Genomic DNA, 27,924 nt, shown 5'->3' with positions numbered 1-27,924 from the left:
CAGTAATAAATGTGATGTAGTCAGTAATAAATGTGATACAGTCAGTAATAAATGTGATACAGTCAGTAATAAATGTGGAGCAGTCAGTAATAAATGTGATACAGTCAGTAATAAATGTGATGCAGTCAGTAATAAATGTGGAGCAGTCAGTAATAAATGTGATGCAGTCAGTAATAAATGTGATGCAGTCAGTAATAAATGTGATACAGTCAGTAATAAATGTGATGCAGTCAGTAATAAATGTGATGCAGTCAGTAATAAATGTGGAGCAGTCAGTTATAAATGTGATGCAGTCAGTAATAAATGTGGAGCAGTCAGTAATAAATGTGGTGCAGTCAGTAATAAATGTGATGCAGTCAGTAATAAATGTGATGTAGTCAGTAATAAATGTGGTGTAGTCAGTAATAAATGTGGTACAGTCAGTAATAAATGTGATGTAGTCAGTAATAAATGTGGTGTAGTCAGTAATAAATGTGGAGCAGTCAGTTATAAATGTGATGCAGTCAGTAATAAATGTGGAGCAGTCAGTAATAAATGTGATGCAGTCAGTAATAAATGTGGTGTAGTCAGTAATACATGTGATGCAGTCAGTAATAAATGTGGAGCAGTCAGTTATAAATGTGATGCAGTCAGTAATAAATGTGGAGCAGTCAGTAATAAATGTGGAGCAGTCAGTAATAAATGTGGTGCAGTCAGTAATAAATGTGATGCAGTCAGTAATAAATGTGATGTAGTCAGTAATAAATGTGGTGTAGTCAGTAATAAATGTGGTACAGTCAGTAATAAATGTGATGTAGTCAGTAATAAATGTGGTGTAGTCAGTAATAAATGTGGAGCAGTCAGTTATAAATGTGATGCAGTCAGTAATAAATGTGGAGCAGTCAGTAATAAATGTGAAACAGTCAGTAATAAATGTGGAGCAGTCAGTTATAAATGTGATGCAGTCAGTAATAAATGTGGAGCAGTCAGTAATAAATGTGGAGCAGTCAGTAATAAATGTGACGCAGTCAGTAATAAATGTGATGCAGTCAGTAATAAATGTGATGTAGTCAGTAATAAATGTGATGTAGTCAGTAATAAATGTGGAGCAGTCAGTAATAAATGTGGTGCAGTCAGTAATAAATGTGGTGCAGTCAGTAATAAATGTGATACAGTCAGTAATAAATGTGGAGCAGTCAGTAATAAATGTGATGTACTCAGTAATAAATGTGATGCAGTCAGTAATAAATGTGATGTAGTCAGTAATAAATGTGATACAGTCAGTAATAAATGTGATGCAGTCAGTAATAAATGTGGAGCAGTCAGTAATAAATGTGATGTAGTCAGTAATAAATGTGATGCAGTCAGTAATAAATGTGATGTAGTCAGTAATAAATGTGATACAGTCAGTAATAAATGTGATGCAGTCAGTAATAAATGTGGAGCAGTCAGTAATAAATGTGATGCAGTCAGTAATAAATGTGATGTAGTCAGTAATAAATGTGGAGCAGTCAGTAATAAATGTGGTGCAGTCAGTAATAAATGTGGAGCAGTCAGTAATAAATGTGATGCAGTCAGTAATAAATGTGGTGCAGTCAGTAATAAATGTGGAGCAGTCAGTAATACATGTGATGCAGTCAGTAATAAATGTGGAGCAGTCAGTAATAAATGTGATACAGTCAGTAATAAATGTGATGCAGTCAGTAATAAATGTGGAGCAGTCAGTAATAAATGTGATGCAGTCAGTAATAAATGTGGTGCAGTCAGTAATAAATGTGACACATACAGTAATAAATGTGGAGCAGTCAGTAAGAAATGTGGAGCAGTCAGTAATAAATGTGATGCGGTCAGTAATAAATATGATGTAGTCAGTAATAAATGTGATATAGTCAGTAATAAATGTGGAGCAGTCAGTAATAAATGTGATGTAGTCAGTAATAAATGTGGTACAGTCAGTAATAAATGTGATGCAGTCAGTAATAAATGTGATGCAGTCAGTGATAAATGTGATGCAGTCAGTAATAAATGTGATACATTCAGTAATAAATGTGGAGCAGTCAGTAATAAATGTGATGCAGTCAGTAACAAAATGTGGAGCAGTCAGTAATAAATGTGGCGCAGTCAGTAATAAATGTGATGTAGTAAGTAATAAATGTGATACAGTCAGTAATAAATGTGATGCAGTCAGTAATAAATGTGGAGCAGTCAGTAATAAATGTGGAGCAGTCAGTAATAAATGTGGAGCAGTCAGTAATAAATGTGATGCAGTCAGTAATAAATGAGGTGCAGTCAGTAATAAATGTGGTGCAGTCAGTAATAAATGTGGTGCAGTCAGTAATAAATGTGGTGCAGTCAGTAATAAATGTGGGACAGTCAGTAATAAATGTGGTGCAGTCAGTAATAAATGTGGTGCAGTCAGTAATAAATGTGATACAGTCAGTAATAAATGTGATGCAGTCAGTAATAAATGTGATATAGTCAGTAATAAATGTGATGCAGTCAGTAATAAATGTGATGCAGTCAGTAATAAATGTGATACAGTCAGTAATAAATGTGATGTAGTCAGTAATAAATGTGATACAGTCAGTAATAAATGTGGTACAGTCAGTAATAAATGTGATGCAGTCAGTAATAAATGGGGTGCAGTCAGTAATAAATGTGACGCAGTCAGTAATAAATGTGATGTAGTCAGTAATAAATGTGATGCAGTCAGTAATAAATGTGGTGCAGTCAGTAATAAATGTGATGTAGTCAGTAATAAATGTGATGTAGTCAGTAATAAATGTGGTGCAGTCAGTAATAAATGTGGAGCAGTCAGTAATAAATGTGATGCAGTCAGTAATAAATGTGATACAGTCAGTAATAAATGTGGATCAGTCAGTAATAAATGTGGAGCAGTCAGTAATAAATGTGATGCAGTCAGTAATAAATGTGGTACAGTCAGTAATAAATGTGATGCAGTCAGTAATAAATGTGATATAGTCAGTAATAAATGTGATGCAGTCAGTAATAAATGTGATGCAGTCAGTAATAAATGTGATACAGTCAGTAATAAATGTGATGTAGTCAGTAATAAATGTGATACAGTCAGTAATAAATGTGGTACAGTCAGTAATAAATGTGATGCAGTCAGTAATAAATGGGGTGCAGTCAGTAATAAATGTGACGCAGTCAGTAATAAATGTGATACAGTCAGTAATAAATGTGGTGCAGTCAGTAATAAATGTGGTGCAGTCAGTAATAAATGTGGTGCAGTCAGTAATAAATGTGATGTAGTCAGTAATAAATGTGATGTAGTCAGTAATAAATATGGTGCAGTCAGTAATAAATGTGGAGCAGTCAGTAATAAATGTGATGCAGTCAGTAATAAATGTGATACAGTCAGTAATAAATGTGGATCAGTCAGTAATAAATGTGGAGCAGTCAGTAATAAATGTGATGCAGTCAGTAATAAATGTGATACAGTCAGTAATAAATGTGGCGCACGGTCAGTAATAAATGTGGAGCAGTCAGTAATAAATGTGGAGCAGTCAGTAATAAATGTGGAGCAGTCAGTAATAAATGTGGAGCAGTCAGTAATAAATGTGATGCGGTCAGTAATAAATGTGGTGCAGTCAGTAATAAATGTGATACAGTCAGTAATAAATGTGATGCAGTCAGTAATAAATGTGGTGCAGTCAGTAATAAATGTGATACAGTCAGTAATAAATGTGATGCAGTCAGTAATAAATGTGATATAGTCAGTAATAAATGTGATGCAGTCAGTAATAAATGTGATGCAGTCAGTAATAAATGTGATACAGTCAGTAATAAATGTGATGTAGTCAGTAATAAATGTGATACAGTCAGTAATAAATGTGGTACAGTCAGTAATAAATGTGATGCAGTCAGTAATAAATGGGGTGCAGTCAGTAATAAATGTGACGCAGTCAGTAATAAATGTGATACAGTCAGTAATAAATGTGGTGCAGTCAGTAATAAATGTGGTGCAGTCAGTAATAAATGTGGTGCAGTCAGTAATAAATGTGATGTAGTCAGTAATAAATGTGATGTAGTCAGTAATAAATGTGGTGCAGTCAGTAATAAATGTGGAGCAGTCAGTAATAAATGTGATGCAGTCAGTAATAAATGTGATACAGTCAGTAATAAATGTGGATCAGTCAGTAATAAATGTGGAGCAGTCAGTAATAAATGTGATGCAGTCAGTAATAAATGTGATACAGTCAGTAATAAATGTGGATCAGTCAGTAATAAATGTGGAGCAGTCAGTAATAAATGTGGAGCAGTCAGTAATAAATGTGATGCGGTCAGTAATAAATGTGGTGCAGTCAGTAATAAATGTGATACAGTCAGTAATAAATGTGATGCAGTCAGTAATAAATGTGGTGCAGTCAGTAATAAATGTGATACAGTCAGTAATAAATGTGGTGCAGTCAGTAATAAATGTGATACAGTCAGTAATAAATGTGATGCAGTCAGTAATAAATGTGGTGCAGTCAGTAATAAATGTGATACAGTCAGTAATAAATGTGATGTAGTCAGTAATAAATGTGATGCAGTCAGTAATAAATGTGATGCAGTCAGTAATAAATGTGGTGCAGTCAGTAATAAATGTGGAGCAGTCAGTAATAAATGTGGAGCAGTCAGTAATAAATGTGACACAGTCAGTAATAAATGTGGTGCAGTCAGTAATAAATGTGATACAGTCAGTAATAAATGTGATACAGTCAGTAATAAATGTGATGTAGTCAGTAATAAATGTGATACAGTCAGTAATAAATGTGGTGCAGTCAGTAATAAATGTGGTGCAGTCAGTAATAAATGTGATACAGTCAGTAATAAATGTGATGTAGTCAGTAATAAATGTGATACAGTCAGTAATAAATGTGATACAGTCAGTAATAAATGTGGTGCAGTCAGTAATAAATGTGGTGCAGTCAGTAATAAATGTGATGTAGTCAGTAATAAATGTGGTGCAGTCAGTAATAAATGTGATACAGTCAGTAATAAATGTGATGTAGTCAGTAATAAATGTGATGCAGTCAGTAATAAATGTGACACAGTCAGTAATAAATGTGGTGCAGTCAGTAATAAATGTGGTGCAGTCAGTAATAAATGTGATACAGTCAGTAATAAATGTGATGTAGTCAGTAATAAATGTGATGCAGTCAGTAATAAATGTGACACAGTCAGTAATAAATGTGGTGCAGTCAGTAATAAATGTGGTGCAGTCAGTAATAAATGTGATACAGTCAGTAATAAATGTGATGTAGTCAGTAATAAATGTGATACAGTCAGTAATAAATGTGATACAGTCAGTAATAAATGTGGAGCAGTCAGTAATAAATGTGATACAGTCAGTAATAAATGTGATGCAGTCAGTAATAAATGTGGAGCAGTCAGTAATAAATGTGATGCAGTCAGTAATAAATGTGATGCAGTCAGTAATAAATGTGATACAGTCAGTAATAAATGTGATGCAGTCAGTAATAAATGTGATGCAGTCAGTAATAAATGTGGAGCAGTCAGTTATAAATGTGATGCAGTCAGTAATAAATGTGGAGCAGTCAGTAATAAATGTGGTGCAGTCAGTAATAAATGTGATGCAGTCAGTAATAAATGTGATGTAGTCAGTAATAAATGTGGTGTAGTCAGTAATAAATGTGGTACAGTCAGTAATAAATGTGATGTAGTCAGTAATAAATGTGGTGTAGTCAGTAATAAATGTGGAGCAGTCAGTTATAAATGTGATGCAGTCAGTAATAAATGTGGAGCAGTCAGTAATAAATGTGATGCAGTCAGTAATAAATGTGGTGTAGTCAGTAATACATGTGATGCAGTCAGTAATAAATGTGGAGCAGTCAGTTATAAATGTGATGCAGTCAGTAATAAATGTGGAGCAGTCAGTAATAAATGTGGAGCAGTCAGTAATAAATGTGGTGCAGTCAGTAATAAATGTGATGCAGTCAGTAATAAATGTGATGTAGTCAGTAATAAATGTGGTGTAGTCAGTAATAAATGTGGTACAGTCAGTAATAAATGTGATGTAGTCAGTAATAAATGTGGTGTAGTCAGTAATAAATGTGGAGCAGTCAGTTATAAATGTGATGCAGTCAGTAATAAATGTGGAGCAGTCAGTAATAAATGTGGAGCAGTCAGTAATAAATGTGGAGCAGTCAGTTATAAATGTGATGCAGTCAGTAATAAATGTGGAGCAGTCAGTAATAAATGTGGAGCAGTCAGTAATAAATGTGACGCAGTCAGTAATAAATGTGATGCAGTCAGTAATAAATGTGATGTAGTCAGTAATAAATGTGATGTAGTCAGTAATAAATGTGGAGCAGTCAGTAATAAATGTGGTGCAGTCAGTAATAAATGTGGTGCAGTCAGTAATAAATGTGATACAGTCAGTAATAAATGTGGAGCAGTCAGTAATAAATGTGATGTACTCAGTAATAAATGTGATGCAGTCAGTAATAAATGTGATGTAGTCAGTAATAAATGTGATACAGTCAGTAATAAATGTGATGCAGTCAGTAATAAATGTGGAGCAGTCAGTAATAAATGTGATGTAGTCAGTAATAAATGTGATGCAGTCAGTAATAAATGTGATGTAGTCAGTAATAAATGTGATACAGTCAGTAATAAATGTGATGCAGTCAGTAATAAATGTGGAGCAGTCAGTAATAAATGTGATGCAGTCAGTAATAAATGTGATGTAGTCAGTAATAAATGTGATGCAGTCAGTAATAAATGTGATGTAGTCAGTAATAAATGTGATGCAGTCAGTAATAAATGTGATGCAGTCAGTAATAAATGTGGTGCAGTCAGTAATAAATGTGATGCAGTCAGTAATAAATGTGGTGCAGTCAGTAATAAATGTGGAGCAGTCAGTCATAAATGTGATGCAGTCAGTAATAAATGTGATACAGTCAGTAATAAATGTGATGTAGTCAGTAATAAATGTGGTGCAGTCAGTAATAAATGTGGTGCAGTCAGTAATAAATGTGGAGCAGTCAGTAATAAATGTGGAGCAGTCAGTAATAAATGTGGTGCAGTCAGTAATAAATGTGGAGCAGTCAGTAATAAATGTGATGTAGTCAGTAATAAATGTGATACAGTCAGTAATAAATGTGATGCAGTCAGTAATAAATGTGATGTAGTCAGTAATAAATGTGGAGCAGTCAGTAATAAATGTGGAGCAGTCAGTAATAAATGTGGAGCAGTCAGTAATAAATGTGATGCAGTCAGTAATAAATGTGATGTAGTCAGTAATAAATGTGATGCAGTCAGTAATAAATGTGGAGCAGTCAGTAATAAATGTGGTGCAGTCAGTAATAAATGTGGTGCAGTCAGTAATAAATGTGGAGCAGTCAGTAATAAATGTGGAGCAGTCAGTAATAAATGTGGTGCAGTCAGTAATAAATGTGGAGCAGTCAGTAATAAATGTGATGTAGTCAGTAATAAATGTGATACAGTCAGTAATAAATGTGATGCAGTCAGTAATAAATGTGATGTAGTCAGTAATAAATGTGGAGCAGTCAGTAATAAATGTGGAGCAGTCAGTAATAAATGTGGAGCAGTCAGTAATAAATGTGATGCAGTCAGTAATAAATGTGATGTAGTCAGTAATAAATGTGATGCAGTCAGTAATAAATGTGGAGCAGTCAGTAATAAATGTGGTGCAGTCAGTAATAAATGTGGAGCAGTCAGTAATAAATGTGGAGCAGTCAGTAATAAATGTGGTGCAGTCAGTTCGGGGTCTTTCACATTCGCGTTGTTGTTCAGCTTCAGTTACGCATCTGTTGCGTCTTGTCTCCATTGTGTCTCCGTTTTTCTTCTATTTTGTCTCTGTGTCCGCAAAAAAAAGGTGTAACATCTCTTTGAAAATATCACACCTTATTTTTCAGCCTCATCAGTGAAATATAGGATGTTTCATCAGTTTCTTTGCGCAGCCATAGACTTCTATTTCCTTCTGTGGTTCACATCATTGAAAAAAATAGGGAAATGTTTCATAATTTTTTCATGGACGTTGATCAGTGTGAATACACCCATAGAAATCAACGACTCTGTGAGGAATCCGTGGAAATCACTGAACCACGGACGTGAAAACCATCTAGTAAACATCCTGAGTATACATCTTATATTATACATCCTGAGTATACATCTTATATTATACATCCTGAGTATATACATCTTATATTATACATCCTGAGTATATACATCTTATAGTACACCTCCTGAGTATATACATTTTATAGTACACCTCCTGAGTATATACATCTTATAGTACACCTCCTGAGTATATACATCTTATATTATACATCCTGAGTATATACATCTTATAGTACACATCCTGAGTATATACACCTTATAGTACACCTCCTGAGTATATACATCTTATAGTATACATCCTGAGTATATACATCTTATAGCACACATCCTGAGTATATACATCTTATAGTACACACCCTGAGTATATACATCTTATAGTATACATCCTGAGTATACATCTTATAGTATACATCCTGAGTATACATCTTATAGTACACATCCTGAGTATATACATCTTATAGTACACACCCTGAGTATATACATCTTATAGTACACACCCTGAGTATATACATCTTATAGTATACATCCTGAGTATATACATCTTATATTATACATCCTGAGTATATACATCTTATATTATACATCCTGAGTATATACATCTTATAGTACACATCCTGAGTATACATCTTATAGTATACATCCTGAGTATACATCTTATAGTACACACCCTGAGTATATACATCTTATAGTATACATCCTGAGTATACATCTTATAGTATACATCCTGAGTATACATCTTATAGTACACACCCTGAGTATATACATCTTATAGTATACATCCTGAGTATACATCTTATAGTATACATCCTGAGTATACATCTTATAGTACACACCCTGAGTATATACATCTTATAGTACACACCCTGAGTATATACATCTTATAGTATACATCCTGAGTATATACATCTTATATTATACATCCTGAGTATATACATCTTATATTATACATCCTGAGTATATACATCTTATAGTACACACCCTGAGTATACATCTTATAGTATACATCCTGAGTATATACATCTTATATTATACATCCTGAGTATATACATCTTATATTATACATCCTGAGTATATACATCTTATAGTACACATCCTGAGTATACATCTTATAGTATACATCCTGAGTATACATCTTATAGTACACACCCTGAGTATATACATCTTATAGTATACATCCTGAGTATACATCTTATAGTATACATCCTGAGTATACATCTTATAGTACACACCCTGAGTATATACATCTTATAGTATACATCCTGAGTATACATCTTATAGTACACACCCTGAGTATATACATCTTATAGTACACCTCCTGAGTATATACATCTTATATTATACATCCTGAGTATACATCTTATAGTACACCTCCTGAGTATATACATCTTATAGTACACCTCCTGAGTATATACATCTTATAGTACACATCCTGAGTATATACATCTTATAGTACACCTCCTGAGTATATACATCTTATATTATACATCCTGAGTATACATCTTATAGTATACATCCTGAGTATATACATCTTATAGCACACATCCTGAGTATATACATCTTATATTATACATCCTGAGTATACATCTTATAGTACACCTCCTGAGTATATACATCTTATAGTACACCTCCTGAGTATATACATCTTATAGCACACATCCTGAGTATATACATCTTATATTATACATCCTGAGTATACATCTTATAGTACACCTCCTGAGTATATACACCTTATAGTACACCTCCTGAGTATATACATCTTATAGTACACATCCTGAGTATACATCTTATAGTACACCTCCTGAGTATACATCTTATAGTACACATCCTGAGTATATACATCTTATAGCACACATCCTGAGTATATACATCTTATAGTACACATCCTGAGTATATACATCTTATAGTACACATCCTGAGTATATACATCTTATAGTACACATCCTGAGTATACATCTTATAGTACACATCCTGAGTATATACATCTTATAGCACACATCCTGAGTATATACATCTTATAGTACACATCCTGAGTATATACATCTTATAGTACACATCCTGAGTATACATCTTATAGTATACATCTTTTATCTCAGCTGCTGGACTGTCCCACCGGAGAATCAGAGGACTCCAGAAGTCCAGCAAAACACAACCCATATGGAGTCTACCAGCGTCTACATTCAAGAGGTTGATGGAAGTTGAGCCCCCAGAAAAGTTTTACTGGAGTGCCCAAAGAATCCCAGTCCAACCCCTACTCTGACAGCGCAATGGAGTGGAAAAGTAGAGTAACTGAAGAACACATTAGTGGTACCTGGCACCCATTCCAAAATGGGACTGCTAAAACAATGGGGCAGATTTATCAAGCAGTGATACTCCATGAGCCAGTGCTTAATGTTGGCCCCAACCCTCTGGCCAAACCGGATATATCAGGGCTTTGGTAGATCTTGGGCAAGGTGAGTGCACTAAACGGGAGCAGTGTGCACCCATCTCAGTTGTATGTAAGTGCCTGAACCTGGTCAAGCTATATGTAGGGCACATGCGTGGCACCCCTGCCCTGTGCCAACCCATTACACTTCCCCATCCCTACCCTGCACCAACCTACTACACTGCCACCACCCCACCCTGTGCCAACACACTACACTGCCTCCTCCATGCCCTGCACCAACCTACTACACTGACCCATCCCCACCCTGTGCCAACACACTACACTGCCTCCTCCATGCCCTGCACCAACCTACTACACTGACGCATCCCCACCCTGTGCCAACACACTACACTGCCTCCTCAATGCCCTGCACCAACCTACTACACTGCCCACGCTTCACCCTGTGCCAACACACTACACTGCCCCCTCCCTGTTCTGTGCTAACCTACTACACTGCCCCCTCCGCGCCTTGTGCCACCCTTCTACACTGCCCCCTCCCTGTTCTGTGCTAACCTACTACACTGCCCCCTCCGCGCCCTGTGCCACCCTTCTACACTGCCCCCTCCCTGTTCTGTGCTAACCTACTACACTGCCCCCTCCGCGCCCTGTGCCACCCTTCTACACTGCCCCCTCCCTGTTCTGTGCTAACCTACTACACTGCCCCCTCCCCGCCCAGTGCCACCCTTCTACACTGCTCCCTCCCTGTTCTGTGCTAACCTACTACACTGCCCCTCCCCGCCCTGTGCCACCCTTCTACACTGCCCCATCCCTACCCTGCACCAACCTACTACACTGCCCCCTCCCTGTTCTGTGCTAACCTACTGCACTGCCTCCTCCCCACCCTGTGCCAACACACTACACTTCCCCATCCCTACCCTGCATCAACCTACTACACTGCCCCCGGCCACCCTGTGCCAACCTTCTACACTGCCCCCTCCCTGTTCTGTGCTAACCTACTACACTGCCTCCTCTATGCCCTGTGCCAACACACTACACTTCCCCATCCCTACCCTGCACCAACCTACTACACTGCCACCACCCCACCCTGTGCCAACACACTACACTGCCTCCTCCATGCCCTGCACCAACCTACTACACTGCCTCCTCTATGCCCTGCACCAACCTTCTACACTGCCGCCGCCCTGTGCCACCCTTCTACACTGCCCGCTACCTGTTCTGTGCTAACCTACTACACTGCCCCCTCCCCGCCCTGTGCCAACACACTACACTTCCCCATCCCTACCCTGCACCAACCTACTACACTGCCCCCTCCCCGCCCTGTGCCAACCTACTACACTGCCCCCTCCCTGCCCTGTGCCAACCTACTACACTGCCTCCTCTATGCCCTGCACCAACCTACTACACTGACCCATCCCCACCCTGTGCCAACACACTACACTGCCTCCTCCATGCCCTGCACCAACCTACTACACTGACCCATCCCCACCCTGTGCCAAAACACTACACTGCCTCCTCAATGCCCTGCACCAACCTACTACACTGACCCATCCCCACCCTGTGCCAACAGACTACACTGCCTCCTCCATGCCTTGCACTAACCTACTACACTGCCCCCGCCCCACCCTGTGCCAACACACTACACTGCCCCCTCCCTGTTCTGTGCTAACCTACTACACTGCCCCCTCCGCGCCCTGTGCCACCCTTCTACACTGCCCCCTCCCTGTTCTGTGCTAACCTAGTACACTGCCCCTCCCCGCCCTGTGCCACCCTTCTACACTTCCCCATCCCTACCCTGCACCAACCTACTACACTGCCTCCTCCCCACCCTGTGCCGACACACTACACTTCCCCATCCCTACCCTGCACCAACCTACTACACTGCCCCCGCCCTGTGCCACCCTTCTACACTGCCCCCTCCCTGTTCTGTGCTAACCTACTACACTGCCCCCGCCCCACCCTGTGCCAACCTTCTACACTGCCCCCTCCCTGTTCTGTGCTAACCTACTACACTGCCCCCTCCCCGCCCTGTGCCAACCTACTATACTGCCTCCTCTATGCCCTGCACCAACCTTCTACACTGCCTCCTCTATGCCCTGCACCAACCTACTACACTGCCCCCGCCCTGTGCCACCCTTCTACACTGCCCCCTCCCTGTTCTGTGCTAACCTACTACACTGCCCCCGCCCCACCCTGTGCCAACCTTCTACACTGCCCCCTCCCTGTTCTGTGCTAACCTACTACACTGCCCCCTCCCCGCCCTGTGCCAACCTACTACACTGCCTCCTCTATGCCCTGCACCAACCTTCTACACTGCCTCCTCTATGCCCTGCACCAACCTACTACACTGCCCCCGCCCTGTGCCACCCTTCTACACTGCCCCCTCCCTGTTCTGTGCTAACCTACTACACTGCCCCCTCCCCGCCCTGTGCCACCCTTCTACACTGCCCCCTCCCTGTTCTGTGCTAACCTACTACACTGCCTCCTCCCCACCCTGTGCCAACACACTACACTTCCCCATCCCTACCCTGCATCAACCTACAACACTGCCCCCTCCCTGTGCCACCCTTCTACACTGCCCCCTCCCTGTTCTGTGCTAACCTACTACACTGCCCCCTCCCCGCCCTGTGCCACCCTTCTACACTGCCCCCTCCCTGTTCTGTGCTAACCTACTACACTGCCTCCTCCCCACCCTGTGCCAACACACTACACTTCCCCATCCCTACCCTGCACCAACCTACTACACTGCCCCCGCCCACCCTGTGCCAACCTTCTACACTGCCCCCTCCCTGTTCTGTGCTAACCTACTACACTGCCCCCTCCCCGCCCTGTGCCAACCTACTACACTGCCACCTCTATGCCCTGCACCAACCTTCTACACTGCCCCTGCCCTGTGCCACCCTTCTACACTGCCCGCTACCTGTTCTGTGCTAACCTACTACACTGCCCCCTCCCCGCCCTGTGCCACCCTTCTACACTGCCCCCTCCCTGTTCTGTGCTAACCTACTACACTGCCTCCTCCCCACCCTGTGCCAACACACTACACTTCCCCATCCCTACCCTGCACCAACCTACTACACTGCCCCCTCCCCGCCCTGTGCCAACCTACTACACTGCCTCCTCTATGCCCTGCACCAACCTTCTACACTGACCCATCCCCACCCTGTGCCAACACACTACACTGCCTCCTCCATGCCCTGCACCAACCTACTACACTGACCCATCCCCACCCTGTGCCAAAACACTACACTGCCTCCTCCATGCCCTGCACCAACCTACTACACTGACCCATCCCCACCCTGTGCCAACAGACTACACTGTCTCCTCCATGCCCTGCACCAACCTACTACACTGCCCCCGCCCCACCCTGTGCCAACACACTACACTGCCCCCTCCCTGTTCTGTGCTAACCTACTGCACTTCCCCCTCCGCGCCCTGTGCCACCCTTCTACACTGCCCCCTCCCTGTTCTGTGCTAACCTACTACACTGCCTCCTCCCCACCCTGTGCCGACACACTACACTTCCCCATCCCTACCCTGCACCAACCTACTACACTGCCCCCGCCCTGTGCCACTCTTCTACACTGCCCCCTCCCTGTTCTGTGCTAACCTACTACACTGCCCCCGCCCCACCCTGTGCCAACCTTCTACACTGCCCCCTCCCTGTTCTGTGCTAACCTACTACACTGCCCCCTCCCCGCCCTGTGCCAACCTACTACACTGCCTCCTCTATGCCCTGCACCAACCTTCTACACTGCCTCCTCTATGCCCTGCACCAACCTACTACACTGCCCCCGCCCTGTGCCACCCTTCTACACTGCCCCCTCCCTGTTCTGTGCTAACCTACTACACTGCCCCCTCCCCGCCCTGTGCCACCCTTCTACACTGCCCCCTCCCTGTTCTGTGCTAACCTACTACACTGCCTCCTCCCCACCCTGTGCCAACACACTACACTTCCCCATCCCTACCCTGCACCAACCTACTACACTGCCCCCGCCCACCCTGTGCCAACCTTCTACACTGCCCACTCCCTGTTCTGTGCTAACCTACTACACTGCCCCCTCCCCGCCCTGTGCCAACCTACTACACTGCCTCCTCTATGCCCTGCACCAACCTTCTACACTGCCTTCTCTATGCCCTGCACCAACCTACTACACTGCCTCCTCTATGCCCTGCACCAACCTACTACACTGCCCCCACCCTGTGCCACCCTTCTACACTGCCCCCTCCCTGTTCTGTGCTAACCTACTACACTGCCCCCTCCCCGCCCTGTGCCACCCTTCTACACTGCCCCCTCCCTGTTCTGTGCTAACCTACTACACTGCCTCCTCCCCACCCTGTGCCAACACACTACACTTCCCCATCCCTACCCTGCACCAACCTACTACACTGCCCCCTCCCTGCCCTGTGCCAACCTACTACACTGCCCCCTCCCTGCCCTGTGCCAACCTACTACACTGCCTCCTCTATGCCCTGCACCAACCTAATACATTGCCTCCTCTATGTCCTGCACCAACCTACTACACTGCCTCCTCTATGCCCTGCGCCAACCTACTACACTGCCCCATCCCCGCCCTGTGCCAACCTTCTACACTGCCCCCTCCCTGTTCTGTGCCAACCTGCTACACTGCCCCCTCCCGGCCCTGCGCCAACACACTACACTTCCACCTCCATGCCCTGCACCAACCTACTACACTGCCCCCTCCCCGCCCTGTGCCACCCTTCTACACTGCCCCCTCCCCGCCCAGTGCCAACCTTCTACACTGCCCCCTCCCTGTTCTGCACCAACCTACTACACTGCCCCATCCCCGCCCTGTGCCAACCTACTACACTGCCCCCTCCCGGCCCTGCGCCAGCACACTACACTTCCTCCTCCCTGCCCTGCACCAAACTAATACACTGCCTCTCCCGCCCTGTGCCAACCTACTACACCGCCTCCTCCATGCTCTGTGCCAACCTACTATACTGCCCCCTCCACTCCCCGTGCCAAACCACTACACTGTCCCCACCGCCCCTTGCGCCAACCCTCTACACTGCCCCTTCCCACCCTGTGCTAACCCACTACACAGCCTCCTCCCCGTCCTACGCCAACCACTATACTGCACCCTCCCCACAAAAAGTGGAATTGAGGGCGGAGTATTCACAATTCCTGGCTCTGCACCAGGAGTAAATCAACAACTTTTGCACCAGTATTCGGGCGTACAAGCCAAGATAAATCCTTCCAATGAGTCCTATAGGGGTGAATGGCCAAGGTGGTGTGAATTGCAGCCATGAATAAGATAGACTGTCACATTATGTCACCTTCACAGGAAGATAATAGACAACATAAAATAAATCAGGCACAACAAACAAAGTCATTCCTCATCCCAGGGGTTTTCCATCTTACAGAGAGTCGGCTGAAAACCTGCAGAATAGTCTCAGGTCAGGACAGGTCACACGTTGTCAAAGCTGCAAAGTCACCGCTAGGACTCGGCTTTCAAGAAGAGAGAAAAAAAATTCTTACCTTGCCAAAGCTTCCCTTACCAATCGCCCGGAGAATCTGAAAATGATCCAAGTTCACTACAAGGAGAGGAAAAAATCTAAATTATTGGACTGTGAACATCTGCAATGTTCTTCATGCACCTTATACACAATGTTACATCATAATAGTGGAGGGAGAACTGTCATAGGGCACCAAAAATACCCAAAAAGGGGCCACATGTTTAATTACTGCACTAGAAAAAAAATATGTCATCTGCACAACAGAAATTACATAGAGATTATTTACTGAACCAGAGAGGAAGTTATTCATTGTTTATGTACAGATACGGGGTCTTCCCGCCTGGGCGTGGCAATGGGCGGAGCCACTCACCATCAGGGAAAACATCCTTAGCACAAAGTAACTGAAATCAACAAAGTGTAGAGCGACTGACAGCCGTGCACCGAATATTTGTGACGAGGCAATTCACATCCTCCACTTCTGCATAAGTGGGGTCAAGGGGGGAACATGCAAAAAAGACAGTTTTCATAAATGCATAGATAGATGTGCGAGAAAGAGCAAAACATAGATACATAGATAGATAGATATAGATACTTAGGGCCAGATGTATGTAGTTTTTGCACCTTTGCATATTGTTGCACTGTTTTTGTGACAGTTTGCAACTAAACATCAAACTAGTCGTTCAGCAAACATAACCATGTTCTCCTCATTTATCCTACCAATCCAGATGCTTTACTGCGCCTTATAATCATTCATCATTAGCAACTTGACTCGCAAAAACGATCCAACCTGAAGGAGGTGTAAACTGAGAAGCAACACAGAGCTCTCATGCAGAACAGCTCATCCCCAGCAGCAGAGCTCAGAAGACACTACAGACACTACAGACACTACAGACCCTACAGACACTACAGACATTACAGACACTAAAGACACTACATACACTACACACACTACAGACACTACACACACTACAGACACTACACACACTACAGACCCTACACACACTACAGATACTACAGACATTACAGACACTAAAGACACTACATACACTACACACACTACAGATACTACAGACCCTACAGACACAACAGATACTACACACACTACAGACACTAAAGACACTACATACACTACACACACTACAGACACTACACACACTACAGACACTACAGATACTACAGACATTACAGGCACTAAAGACACTACATACACTACACACACTACAGATACTACAGTCCCTACAGACACTACAGATATTACAGACACTAAAGACACTACACACACTACAGATACTACAGACACTACACACACTACAGACACTACACACACTAAGGACCCGACAGACACCAGATACTATACACACTACAGACACTACAGAATCTAAAGACATTACAGACACTAGAGACACTACACACACTACAGTTACTACACACACTACAGACACCACAGACACTACAGACAGTACAGACACTACAGATACCACTGACACTACAGACACTACACACACTGCAGACACCACACACACTACAGACACTACATACACTACACACACTACATACACCACAGATACTACAGACACTACAGACAGTACAGACACTACAGATACCACAGACACTACAAAAACTACACACACTGCAGGCACCACACACACTACAGATACTACAGACACTACAGATACTGCAGATACCACAGACACTACAGATGCTACAGACACCACAGATGCTACAGACACTACAGATACCACAGACACTACAGACACTGCAGACACTACAGATACCACAGACACTGCAGACACCACAAACACTACAGACACTACATACACTAAAGACACCACAAAAACTACACACACTACAGACACTACAGATACTACACACACTACATACACTACAGACACAACAGACACTACAGACACCACACACACTACAGACACTACTGACTCTACAGACACTACACACACTACAGACACTGCACACACTACAGACACCACACACACTACAGACTTTACAGACACTACAGACACCACACACACTACAGACTTTACAGACACTACAGATACTACAGATATTGATGATTTCAATGCAACTATAATAATAAATAATAGAATAATATTGGGCAGATTGCACAGACTTGGACGTGTTCTATATTTTTACAGTGATAAATTCACTGTAAAGTCTGCGGATTATGCCCTCCTTTCTCCGGCAGGTGAGATCCATTGTCGGCCTCTTCTAACAATATCCACACAAGACGCTTTGTTCCCGAGGATCACAGATTTCACCTCTCCCTCCAGGGATCCCTTTTCCAGCTCCATTTCTCTGCAAGTGCAGAATTTCCGCCAAGTTCTTAAGGCAAACAATAGGAGACAAAATAGAAACCGAGAGACCATTAACCCTTTTGTGGCGCGTTAAACTAGAATCCCATATACAAGCAGCTCTTATTTTACAGGAAAAGCCTCATTCACACTGGAGGGGACAGAGCTATGAAGATTTATAAAGAGGCTCATGCGTTTTTTTGGGGGACCCTTTGGAACGTCCCCCACCAAATGCATGAGGTAGGTAGCTCCAAGGCCTCATGTGCACCTACACCTTGTGGAGACCCCCGAATCTGCAGGTCCATGGCTTGTGTGTTACATAAGTGTATGAGCCCCCAGTTCTCCAGATGAAGGACCCTACAGAAGCTGCAGGACCTGGGTCCTAGCTGCCGCCCACCCCAGGGACCTCTGTGCGATACAAGGGAGATGACGGCGTCCAAGGTCATAACACGAGATCTGCCGCTAACACAATAGCCATTAATTAATTACATATTAAAATGAAATGGTGTTAATGAAGCTGAATGAGGCGTCAGAGACTTCTGGAGACATTGGCCCGATGCCACTTCCCGCTCTTAACGACTTTCAACTTTGCAAATTTCCAAAAACTCCCTGAGGACACAAGGACCGCGGTGGAGGTAGCAGAAATTTGACGGTAAGATTTGCAGGTATTAGGGTATTTTCACATTGCATTTTTTGGGAACCAATCTGCCGTCCTCTAATCTGCCATCCTCTAATCTGCCATTTTCTAATCTGCCGTCCTCTAATCTGCCATCTTCTAATCTGCCATCCTCTAATTTACCGTCCTCTAATATGATGTCCTCTAATCTGCCATCCTCTAATCTGTTGTCCTCTAATCTGCCATTCTCTAATTTACAATCCTCTAATCTGCCATCCTCTAATCTGCCATCCTCTAATCTGACGTCCTCTAATATGCTGTCCTCTAATCTGTCGTCCTCTAATCTGCCATCCTCTAATCTGTTGTCCTCTAATCTGCCATTCTCTAATCTGCCATTCTCTAATCTGTCATCCTCTAATATGCTGTCCTCTAATCTGTCATCCTCTAATCTGTTGTCCTCTAATCTGCCATTCTCTAATCTGCCATTCTCTAATCTGCCATACTCGGATCTGCCATCCTTTAATCTGCCGTCCTCTAATCTGCCGTCCTCTAATCTGCCGTCCTCTAATCTGTCATCCACTAATCTGCCATTCTCTAATCTGCCATTCTCTAATCTGCCATTCTCTAATCTGTCATCCTCTAATCTGCCATTCTCTAATCTGCCATTCTCTAATCTGCCATACTCGGATCTGCCATCCTTCAATCTGCCATCCTCTAATCTGTCATCCTCTAATCTGCCATTCTCTAATCTGCCATTCTCTAATCTGCCATCCTTCAATCTGCCATCCTCTAATCTGCCATCCTCTAATCTGCCGTTCTCTAATCTGTCATCTTCTAATCTGTCATCCACTAATCTGCCATCCTCTAATCTGCCATCCTCTAATCTGCCATCCTCTAATCTGCCGTCATTGCTTATTTTGCATGATCCAATGCAGTAGAAATGTCACTTTAGCTGCACCCTTCTGTAATGATCGATGATGGTAGATGATGGTACAGCCCCTATTCCCAACTATGTCTGTATCTCTGGTTCTGTAGCTCACAGATCCACAAGCCTCCTGTGATCTGAAGAATGGGATTTTTATCTTTAATATGACACCAGAAGCATGAGTCTAGGTACTACAGAAGTGAAGCTTCTCGAATGACACTTATCTCCGGCAAAATCTGACTCTTCTCAGGTTATTTGCATATGAGGAGAGATTTTTAGTAGGTAAGAGGGAAAGTTTTAACATGAATAAAGGATAGAAGGGACTTTTCATACCCTACTAGAGGGGGCAGGTAGTTAGAGGGGTAAAAGCTGCTGACAGAGTAAATAAGGAAATATAAGCAGGAATATGCTTGTAGTTGTGGTTATAATTTGGAGGCACATTAGCCCGCATAGGGGCTGCATACACAATATATGTATCGTCCTACAGAGGGGCTTCCTTTACATTTGAAGTTGTAGAAGTGTAACCGGTCCTCCTCCATGATGGATAACAGGACGCTACAGTCCAGGACTCGGCACTGATTCGCCATTGTCTCCCCCTCGTGTAACGCTTGAGTTTTGGTCGATTTTATTTCAGCTATTTCTGTCTTTTGCTGGAAACCTCCTTGTCCCCCTCCATCCTGATCCAGGGTTTTCTCTGCTGTCAGTGATTTAATCCCATTGAAGGATCCTCCTTAAGCCCCTGTTATTTGTGCTGCGCAGGTGTTATATATCGTACAGGCTCCGAATAATAGGACCCGCTTACTGTCTGACCATTAAGGTCACAGAGGAGCGAAACATCAGCTCTTTGTGGATAATATGTAGAATAACGTTTGGTGCGATGTGGTAACGGACGCGGTGACCAGATTTCCACACATTTTTACAGTTGAATCTGCAGACCTTTCCCTTCTCTGTTGGAACAGATTTGGAACAATCAGTAACTAGATGCAGTGGGGCTCATTTACTAAGGGTCTGAACGCCGCACTTTCGTCAGGTTTCCAGAATATTTCCATTTTGCGACAAATTGCCCCGGGTTCTGGCGCATCGGTGCCGTCTGTCACGCGACAGAAATTGGGGGGCTTGGCCGTCGGACAACCCAATGGATTCGGAAAAAAACGCAGAATTTTAAAAAACGATTTGTGTCGCAAGATCAAGCACTCACATGCACCGGAGGAAGAAGGTGAACTCCGGCTGACCTCGGCGCAGCAGAGACACCTGCTGGATATTGGGCGCACGGACCTTAGTGAATCCCGGCAGACACGAATCCTGGTCGGACAACGCGTCGCGGGTAAGTAAATGTGCCCCATTGTGTTCAAAGCCTCTGCTCCTCTGCCCTGGGGGAGGCTGTTATGTTCTCCACTAACTTCTGCGCTATCACTCAACCTTCAGAGTATTATAGAAACTTAAAACTGCTGGGACCCAAAATCTGCACCAGGTCTACCAACAATAATATATCGGGGGGATGTATCACTGCTTCTCCACCAGATTACTATCGCACAAGCTGTGACATAGCTATTTCCCCCTCTTTGCCACGTGGGGAGGTAGGAGTGGAGGCAGTACCAGCAGTCTGTGGACCGGTGCAGGGCAGGGACCCCCGTGTGCGCGCACTAGCTATAGCGTATGCCAGATCCAGGCACTTGGGCAGCGAGCACTTCCTACAAGTGCTGAGGGAGCAGGGAGAAGGGTGAGACAATGGGGCTCATTTACCTAGGGTTGGGATTGTGTTGCCAGTGATCGGATTTTGGAGCAGCTGTCGGACGATCCGACTGATCCGGAATGAGCACGGGATTTAACTTTAAAATTCTTCTTTTTGTCTGGGTCCAAAACCCAGCTAAAGTAAATAGTAACCGAGGTGCAGTGACCCTTCCTCGCCACTACACGCTCTCTCATTCCTCCCGTACACATACTGGACTGCTGATCCCTGCAAAGTGTGAGGTCAGGCAGAGATTCATTCCCCACTTGCTGGACACATTTTCAGGCCTACAGAGTGTCAAAGGGAACCTGTCAGCAGAAATATACCTAATAAACCACTACCAGTATATTGTCCAGCAGCCAAACAACTTCCAGTTCATATTTCAGTGCTCCAGGAGGTGGCATCATCCAGAAAATCAACTTTGAAGTGAGTGTAAATTTGTTGTATAAAGTCATGGGGGAGGAGAGTTTAAGACTGAATCCAAGCCTTCCCTGTCTCAGACTTCCCCCTTCACGCTAATTTATGGTCCTGTACCCAGAGACATCACTAACCAGATCTGCTGAAGTCCAGTGCATGATGTAAGTCATGGGAGGAGGTGTTAAGAGGAAGAGAGAGCTTGACTTCAGTGTTGACTTTATACATCCAGTTTACATTTCACTTCAAAGTTCATTTTCTTGGTAATAGAACTATCCTTTGCTATGACAGAAACATGATCTGTAAGGTGTAAAGCAGCGGGACAACATACTGGTAGTAGTTTATTAAGACAGTTTCTGATGACAGGTTCCCACTAAAGACCAGGCAAGCTCTGCTGGAGATTCTGGGTAAGGAATATTCTAAAGAGTTGTCAAGACTGAGAAAATAATGATATATGTTATATAAGGCATCAATGTCTGACATAATGATAACTAAGACTGTTATAGTTGGTTAAGGAATATGCTAATTAGTTTCCCAGTAATAAAAGGAAAACGATGCCTCTATCATATCTGAAATAAGGCGGCTCCTTGTATGTTTTCCTTACATTGAAAGGACAGATTCCGTTAATGAGAACCTGCTGTGCAAATCAATCCACCCAAAATAAAGACTTCATTAAAAACTACAATTAAAAAATCAGTTTGTAAAATTATATGCAACTGACCTGATGTAACTCCAGTGACACTAAGTGAGTCCCGCCCCACCTACTTGTTCCTGATTGACAGGTCTCACTGTGAGGACATGCTGCTGTGTGGAACATGGAGAGAGAGCTCTGTTACATCACTGGGCACTTAAAGGGGTTTTCCCATCTGGATATTTTCCATTTAAATAAATCCATTTCCCATTTGTAAACATTTCTTCAATTGGATGTTATTTAAAAAAATGTTCCTGTGTGAAGATAATTTCTCATAAATGTAGTCATGTTGTCTCTTAGAGAGTAGATGGCTTCCTTGGATACGACCCCCCCACACACACTCAGGAAGCGGTGGCCAGACATGCGCTATAGAGTCCTGCCTGACCTCCTGGATCCAGCGATCATTACCACAGGACGGCTGCGGGACCTGCAGTAACTCCCGGATATTTCATATACAAAGACCTTTTGTTTCTTTGTGCAATCCCTCCAGCAGAGGTGGTCGCATCCAAAAACACAGTCTTGTTTCTAAGGGACAATATGACTACATTTATGAGAAATTATCTTCACACAGGAACATTTTTTTAATCTAATTGAAGAAATGTTTATATATGGCAGATTAATGAAACTGAATGTGAATGCCCAGATGAGATGAGAATACCCCCTTAAAATCATATGACAAGGGTGATGTCATCTAAGGCCATCTAAGGTACATTTGCAATGTCTACCCCATGTATCTGATTAAAGGAAATCCCAGCAGCCTACATGGAGGATGGGGAAGAGTAGAAGTCCATGGAGGCAGCTTTGATCTCATGTGACAAGGGATAAACATTGCAAATGTAACAGGACCTTAGACTTGTTCTCCTCCCCATCCTCCATGGAAGCTGCTGGGATTTCATGTGATCAGATACATACATTGAGTAGACGTTGCAGAAGTAACAGGACCTTAGATGACATCACACTGGTCACATGACATGCTGAGAAGAAGCTTGGGACATGGGGGGAATAGATGGGAGGGGCTGGCCAAGCATGACACGCCCCCTCTGTTGCCAGGGAATATAACATAAAGTTGATTTTATGTGGAAGTGAGGGAAACAATTTTTAGCTAAAGGAAGGTGTCAATTAGTTGATAGGAACCCATCACTAGCTGTATATGTGAAAGTGTGCTGACAGGTTCCCTTTACGTTTTGTAACATTTACATCTCTTATCACATAATGTGAAACTGTGATTCTGATTATTATGTCCTGACAGCACTAGACTTCACCATTGGATGACACAGTAAAACTGCAGACAAAGTACAGATCCAGACATAATAAAATAATGACACCACTGATGGGCTCTCGTCTGATTCCTCTGTAGCTCCTGCAGCTGCTGGGCCGCGGCCGCTCTCGCCACATAAGTCTTTATACGTCGCTACATTTAATTCTCGCTCGGAAAGTTCTTTTTATTTGCCCGGGAAATGACTTTGTGGCTGCAATGAAAGAATCTTATGTAGGACTGTGTTTAATTGAGTAAATCAGAATCGTCTTCTGCATCACCGTCCTGCAATGTGACTCACCGAAAATGAGCCTTTGTGTTCTCCATGACATTGTATAAGCCAAAGATCTGAAGGAAGACAAAGAACCTCGGATAATCACAAATACAAGAGGAGGGGAAGGTCGGAACCGCAATCTGCTCAAAGAGAAGCAATCCAGAAGACGGAGGCTCCATCCCTGGTACGTGGCACCGGCTGCAGCGCCGGTAGGGGATGCACCTGGAAGATGGTCGATTCATTGTGCCCCGAAGGGGTCTATTAGTGGCTGATTCTGTAGGGAATCTCTCCAGCTTCAGCCACATGAGTGAGAACAGACGCAGAGAGGTCATACAACTTATTCCCATTCACACTGTACTGAAAAGCTCATGGTGAATGAAGCCAACAGAAGAATTCTGACATTTTTGGGCAACTCAATGGGGCTCATTTACTTACCTGGTCCCGTCGCGATCCTGCGGCACGTCGTCCGACGTGGATTCGGGTTCTGCCAGGATTCACTAAGGTCGTGCGCCCGATATCCAGTAGGTGTCGCTGCTGTGCCGAAGTCTGCTCGGAGTTGACCTTCTTCTTCCCGAAGCATGTAAGTGCTTGATCTTGCAACACATTTAGTTTTTTAAATTGGTCGGGTTGTCCGAAGGCCACACCCCCCAATTTCTGTCGCGTGAAAGCCGGAGCGATTGCGCCAAAATCCAATCGCGTGGGCTAAAATCCCGGCGGAATTCGCCGCAAAACAGAAAAATTCGGGAAACCCAACGAAAGTGCGGCCGCGGAGCCCATAGTAAATGAGCCCCAATGATTTCAATGCTAAATCCTGGGTGTTGTATTTTATTTCAGTGTTTAGTAATTACTTCTAATAACTGATGAGTGGCGTCACTCCCGAAAGCGGCGTCCAACCAAATAATATCATCTTTCAGAAAGTTTTAGTCTGATGTTCCTAAATATAAAAAAAATCTTTACTCTGCAGAGACATCTTTCACTGCTCTGTTCCTGACTCTGTTCCTGTCCCCATCTCTCTGCACACTGCAGTAGTCACCGGCTAACCCCTTGCCATGTGCTTAGAGGGGGATCCCAGGAATAAGAATAAATCATATAGAAATGGGTCATTAAAATATAAGAAAATATGTAATTATCTGTTATTTAAAATGTTGCTCCCCTGAGCAGAAAAATGTTCATGGACACTATAATGGAGAATAAAACTGCTGCCGCCCCTTTAACCCCTTCAGGACTGCTCCGCGTGAATATATACGACAGCTTTTACTGTGACAGATTGCAGAAAGGACGAAATAATCCAACTTCAGAGAGCTACATCTCCAGAACCCTGGCACCTACAAACACAATTCTGGTGTCAGCAGCTCTAGGCCCCGGCACCTGCCCGGGTAGTCCCAGCGCTGGCACCGGCCCTGCCCAGTGTGATTACATCATCCAAAAACTAAAGAGCACTGCAGAACTCAGGACTGAAGTCAAGCTCTCCCCACTGTAATTAGCCAGTCCAGATTGTGAGGCACAATGGGGGTCATTTACTAAGGGCCCGATTCGCGTGTTACCCGAATATTTCCGATTTGCACCGATTGTACCTGAATTGCCCCGGGATTTTGGCGCACGCGATCGGATTGTGCCGCATCGGCGCTGGCATGCACGCAACGGAAATCGGGGGGCGTGGCCGAACGAAAACCCGACGGATTCGGAAAAAACGCTGCATTTAAAAACCGAAACTGTGTCGCTTGGGAAGCGCTCACCTTCACCTGGTCCAGCTCGGTGTATTCCGGTGCGTTCAGATGATTTTCAGCGCAGCAGCGCCACCTGGTGGACGACGGAGGAACTACCTTCATAAATCCCGTCCGGACCCGAATCCTGTTCAGAGAACGTGCCGCTGGATCGTGAATGGGCCGGGTAAGTAAATCTGCCCCATTGTGTACGTCTTCCAGCATTAACACACAGCACCATCATATCACAAAAGAGATAAAGGAATGTTGGAAACTGTTCTGAATAGTTCAAGGAATGTCTAACTATAAAAAAGCCTTAAAGAGGAGCTGTCCTCAGATACAACCTCCGCCATAGCTGTGGTGATTGTCACAGAGCTCCTGATCGATTTGGCGCTTGTATTTCTAAAACCGTTTATCCGTTCAATAGATATGCCCCCCAGAAGTTTAGATGTGAAATAACCCATAACAGTTAAAGGGGCGGTTACCCTTACACACACACAGACACACCCCCAAGATAAGATAAAAGGTTACCGCCCCCTCGGATGGTAGGAACTAATTCACATGTTAACTTTCAGGGGCCAAATGTTGTGAACAGGGGGGCAGATTAAAAATATACAAACATCAAATTGATCAGTGAAATCATGTAAATCTAAGGACCTGGGTTATTCTAGTATATTTCTCTCAGTACCAAACCCCATTTAAATACATAGCAGAAAACTTGACCACTAAAGAAAATGGATAAGACCATCTGGAAAGTCTTATGTACAGAGCAGCTTCAGGCTGAAATCAGCTCCGTAATACACTTATAGAAGCACATAAAGCATAACAATATAGGGAGTGATGTAGGGATAGGACACGACTATGGACCAGGAGGAGCTTCTCCAGCAAATTAATCTTACTTCATGATATGTCCTCTGTACAGCAGAACTATGGCGGACAAATTAGACTCCTACAGTCCTTAAGTGCCCATTAGACTGCAGCGTGAACGCGGAGTCATCCACTTCATTAACTGGATCATGATAATCAGTCCAAAGTTAAACTATATTAAATCTTAATCCGCATTTGAATCAAACTCTTCACAATTCTGTACAAGTGTCTAAGCCCGGAGCAAATATTACAGCTGAAGATTCCTCCCTCTGTGAGCACTAAATGCTCGGCCTGCAGCTCCTCTGGGGTTAGTGATGCAGGTTTTATAACGTAATTCACATTCGCACCATGTAAATGGATTACAGGCTCGGAGTGAGATCATTATCATAAAATCCACGAGCAACTTAGACCTTAATCTTCTGATAAGTGTGAACCTCGCACTCATTACATTCACACTCAGAAATGGGATTTGCTTTTCATCCTGTACGAACTTTACAGCTAAATCTCTAGTTTTCTGTCAAATTACAACAAAACAAAAAAGTCTAGAGAAAAAATTCTTAGTTATATGAAAAGTTATTACGGTCATTTAAATCTGGAATTATTATAATATTAATAGATAGAAACGGATGTCGATTGGCTGCGTCTGATGACTGCGTCTGATGACTGCGTCTGATGGCTGCGTCTGATGGCTGTGTCTGATGGCTGCGTCTGATGGCTGCGTCTGATGGCTTCGTCTGATGGCTGCGTCTCATGGCTGCGTCTCATGGCTGCGTCTCATGGCTGCGTCTCATGGCTGGGTATGATGGGCTGCATCTGATGGGCTGCATGGCTGCATCTGATGACTGCGTCTGATGGGCTGCATCTGATGGCTGCGTCTGATGACTGTGTCTGATGGGCTGCATCTGATGGCTGCGTCTGATGGCTGCGTCTGATGGCTGCGTCTGCTGGCTGCGTCTGATGGGCTGCGTCTGTTGGCTGCATCTGATGACTGCGTCTGATGGGCTGCATCTGATGGCTGCGTCTGATGGCTGCGTCTGATGGCTGCGTCTGATGCGCTGCATCTCATGGGTGCGTCTGATGGCTGCGTCTGATGGGCTGTGTCTGATGGCTGTGTCTGATGGCTGCGTCTGATGGCTGCGTCTGATGCGCTGCATCTCATGGGTGCGTCTGATGGCTGCGTCTGATGGGC

General features: G+C 43.6%; 1 protein-coding gene across 1 annotated transcript in view; it reads right to left on the bottom strand.

The window, feature by feature from the left end:
* STK32C (serine/threonine kinase 32C) overlaps positions 1 to 27,924 on the bottom strand; it is a 285,927-nt gene that overhangs the window by 194,161 nt on the left and 63,842 nt on the right. The window contains exon 2 of the mRNA XM_072131004.1: positions 15,978 to 16,033. Coding sequence (XP_071987105.1) covers positions 15,978 to 16,033 — 56 coding nt within the window. The remainder of the gene's footprint in view (positions 1 to 15,977; positions 16,034 to 27,924) is intronic.

This window comes from Engystomops pustulosus, chromosome 11, assembly GCF_040894005.1.
Source record: "Engystomops pustulosus chromosome 11, aEngPut4.maternal, whole genome shotgun sequence".
Classification (NCBI taxonomy): domain Eukaryota; kingdom Metazoa; phylum Chordata; class Amphibia; order Anura; family Leptodactylidae; genus Engystomops; species Engystomops pustulosus.
The sequence above is the reverse complement of the archived record's forward strand: the minus strand, read 5'-3'. Positions and strand labels throughout refer to the sequence as shown.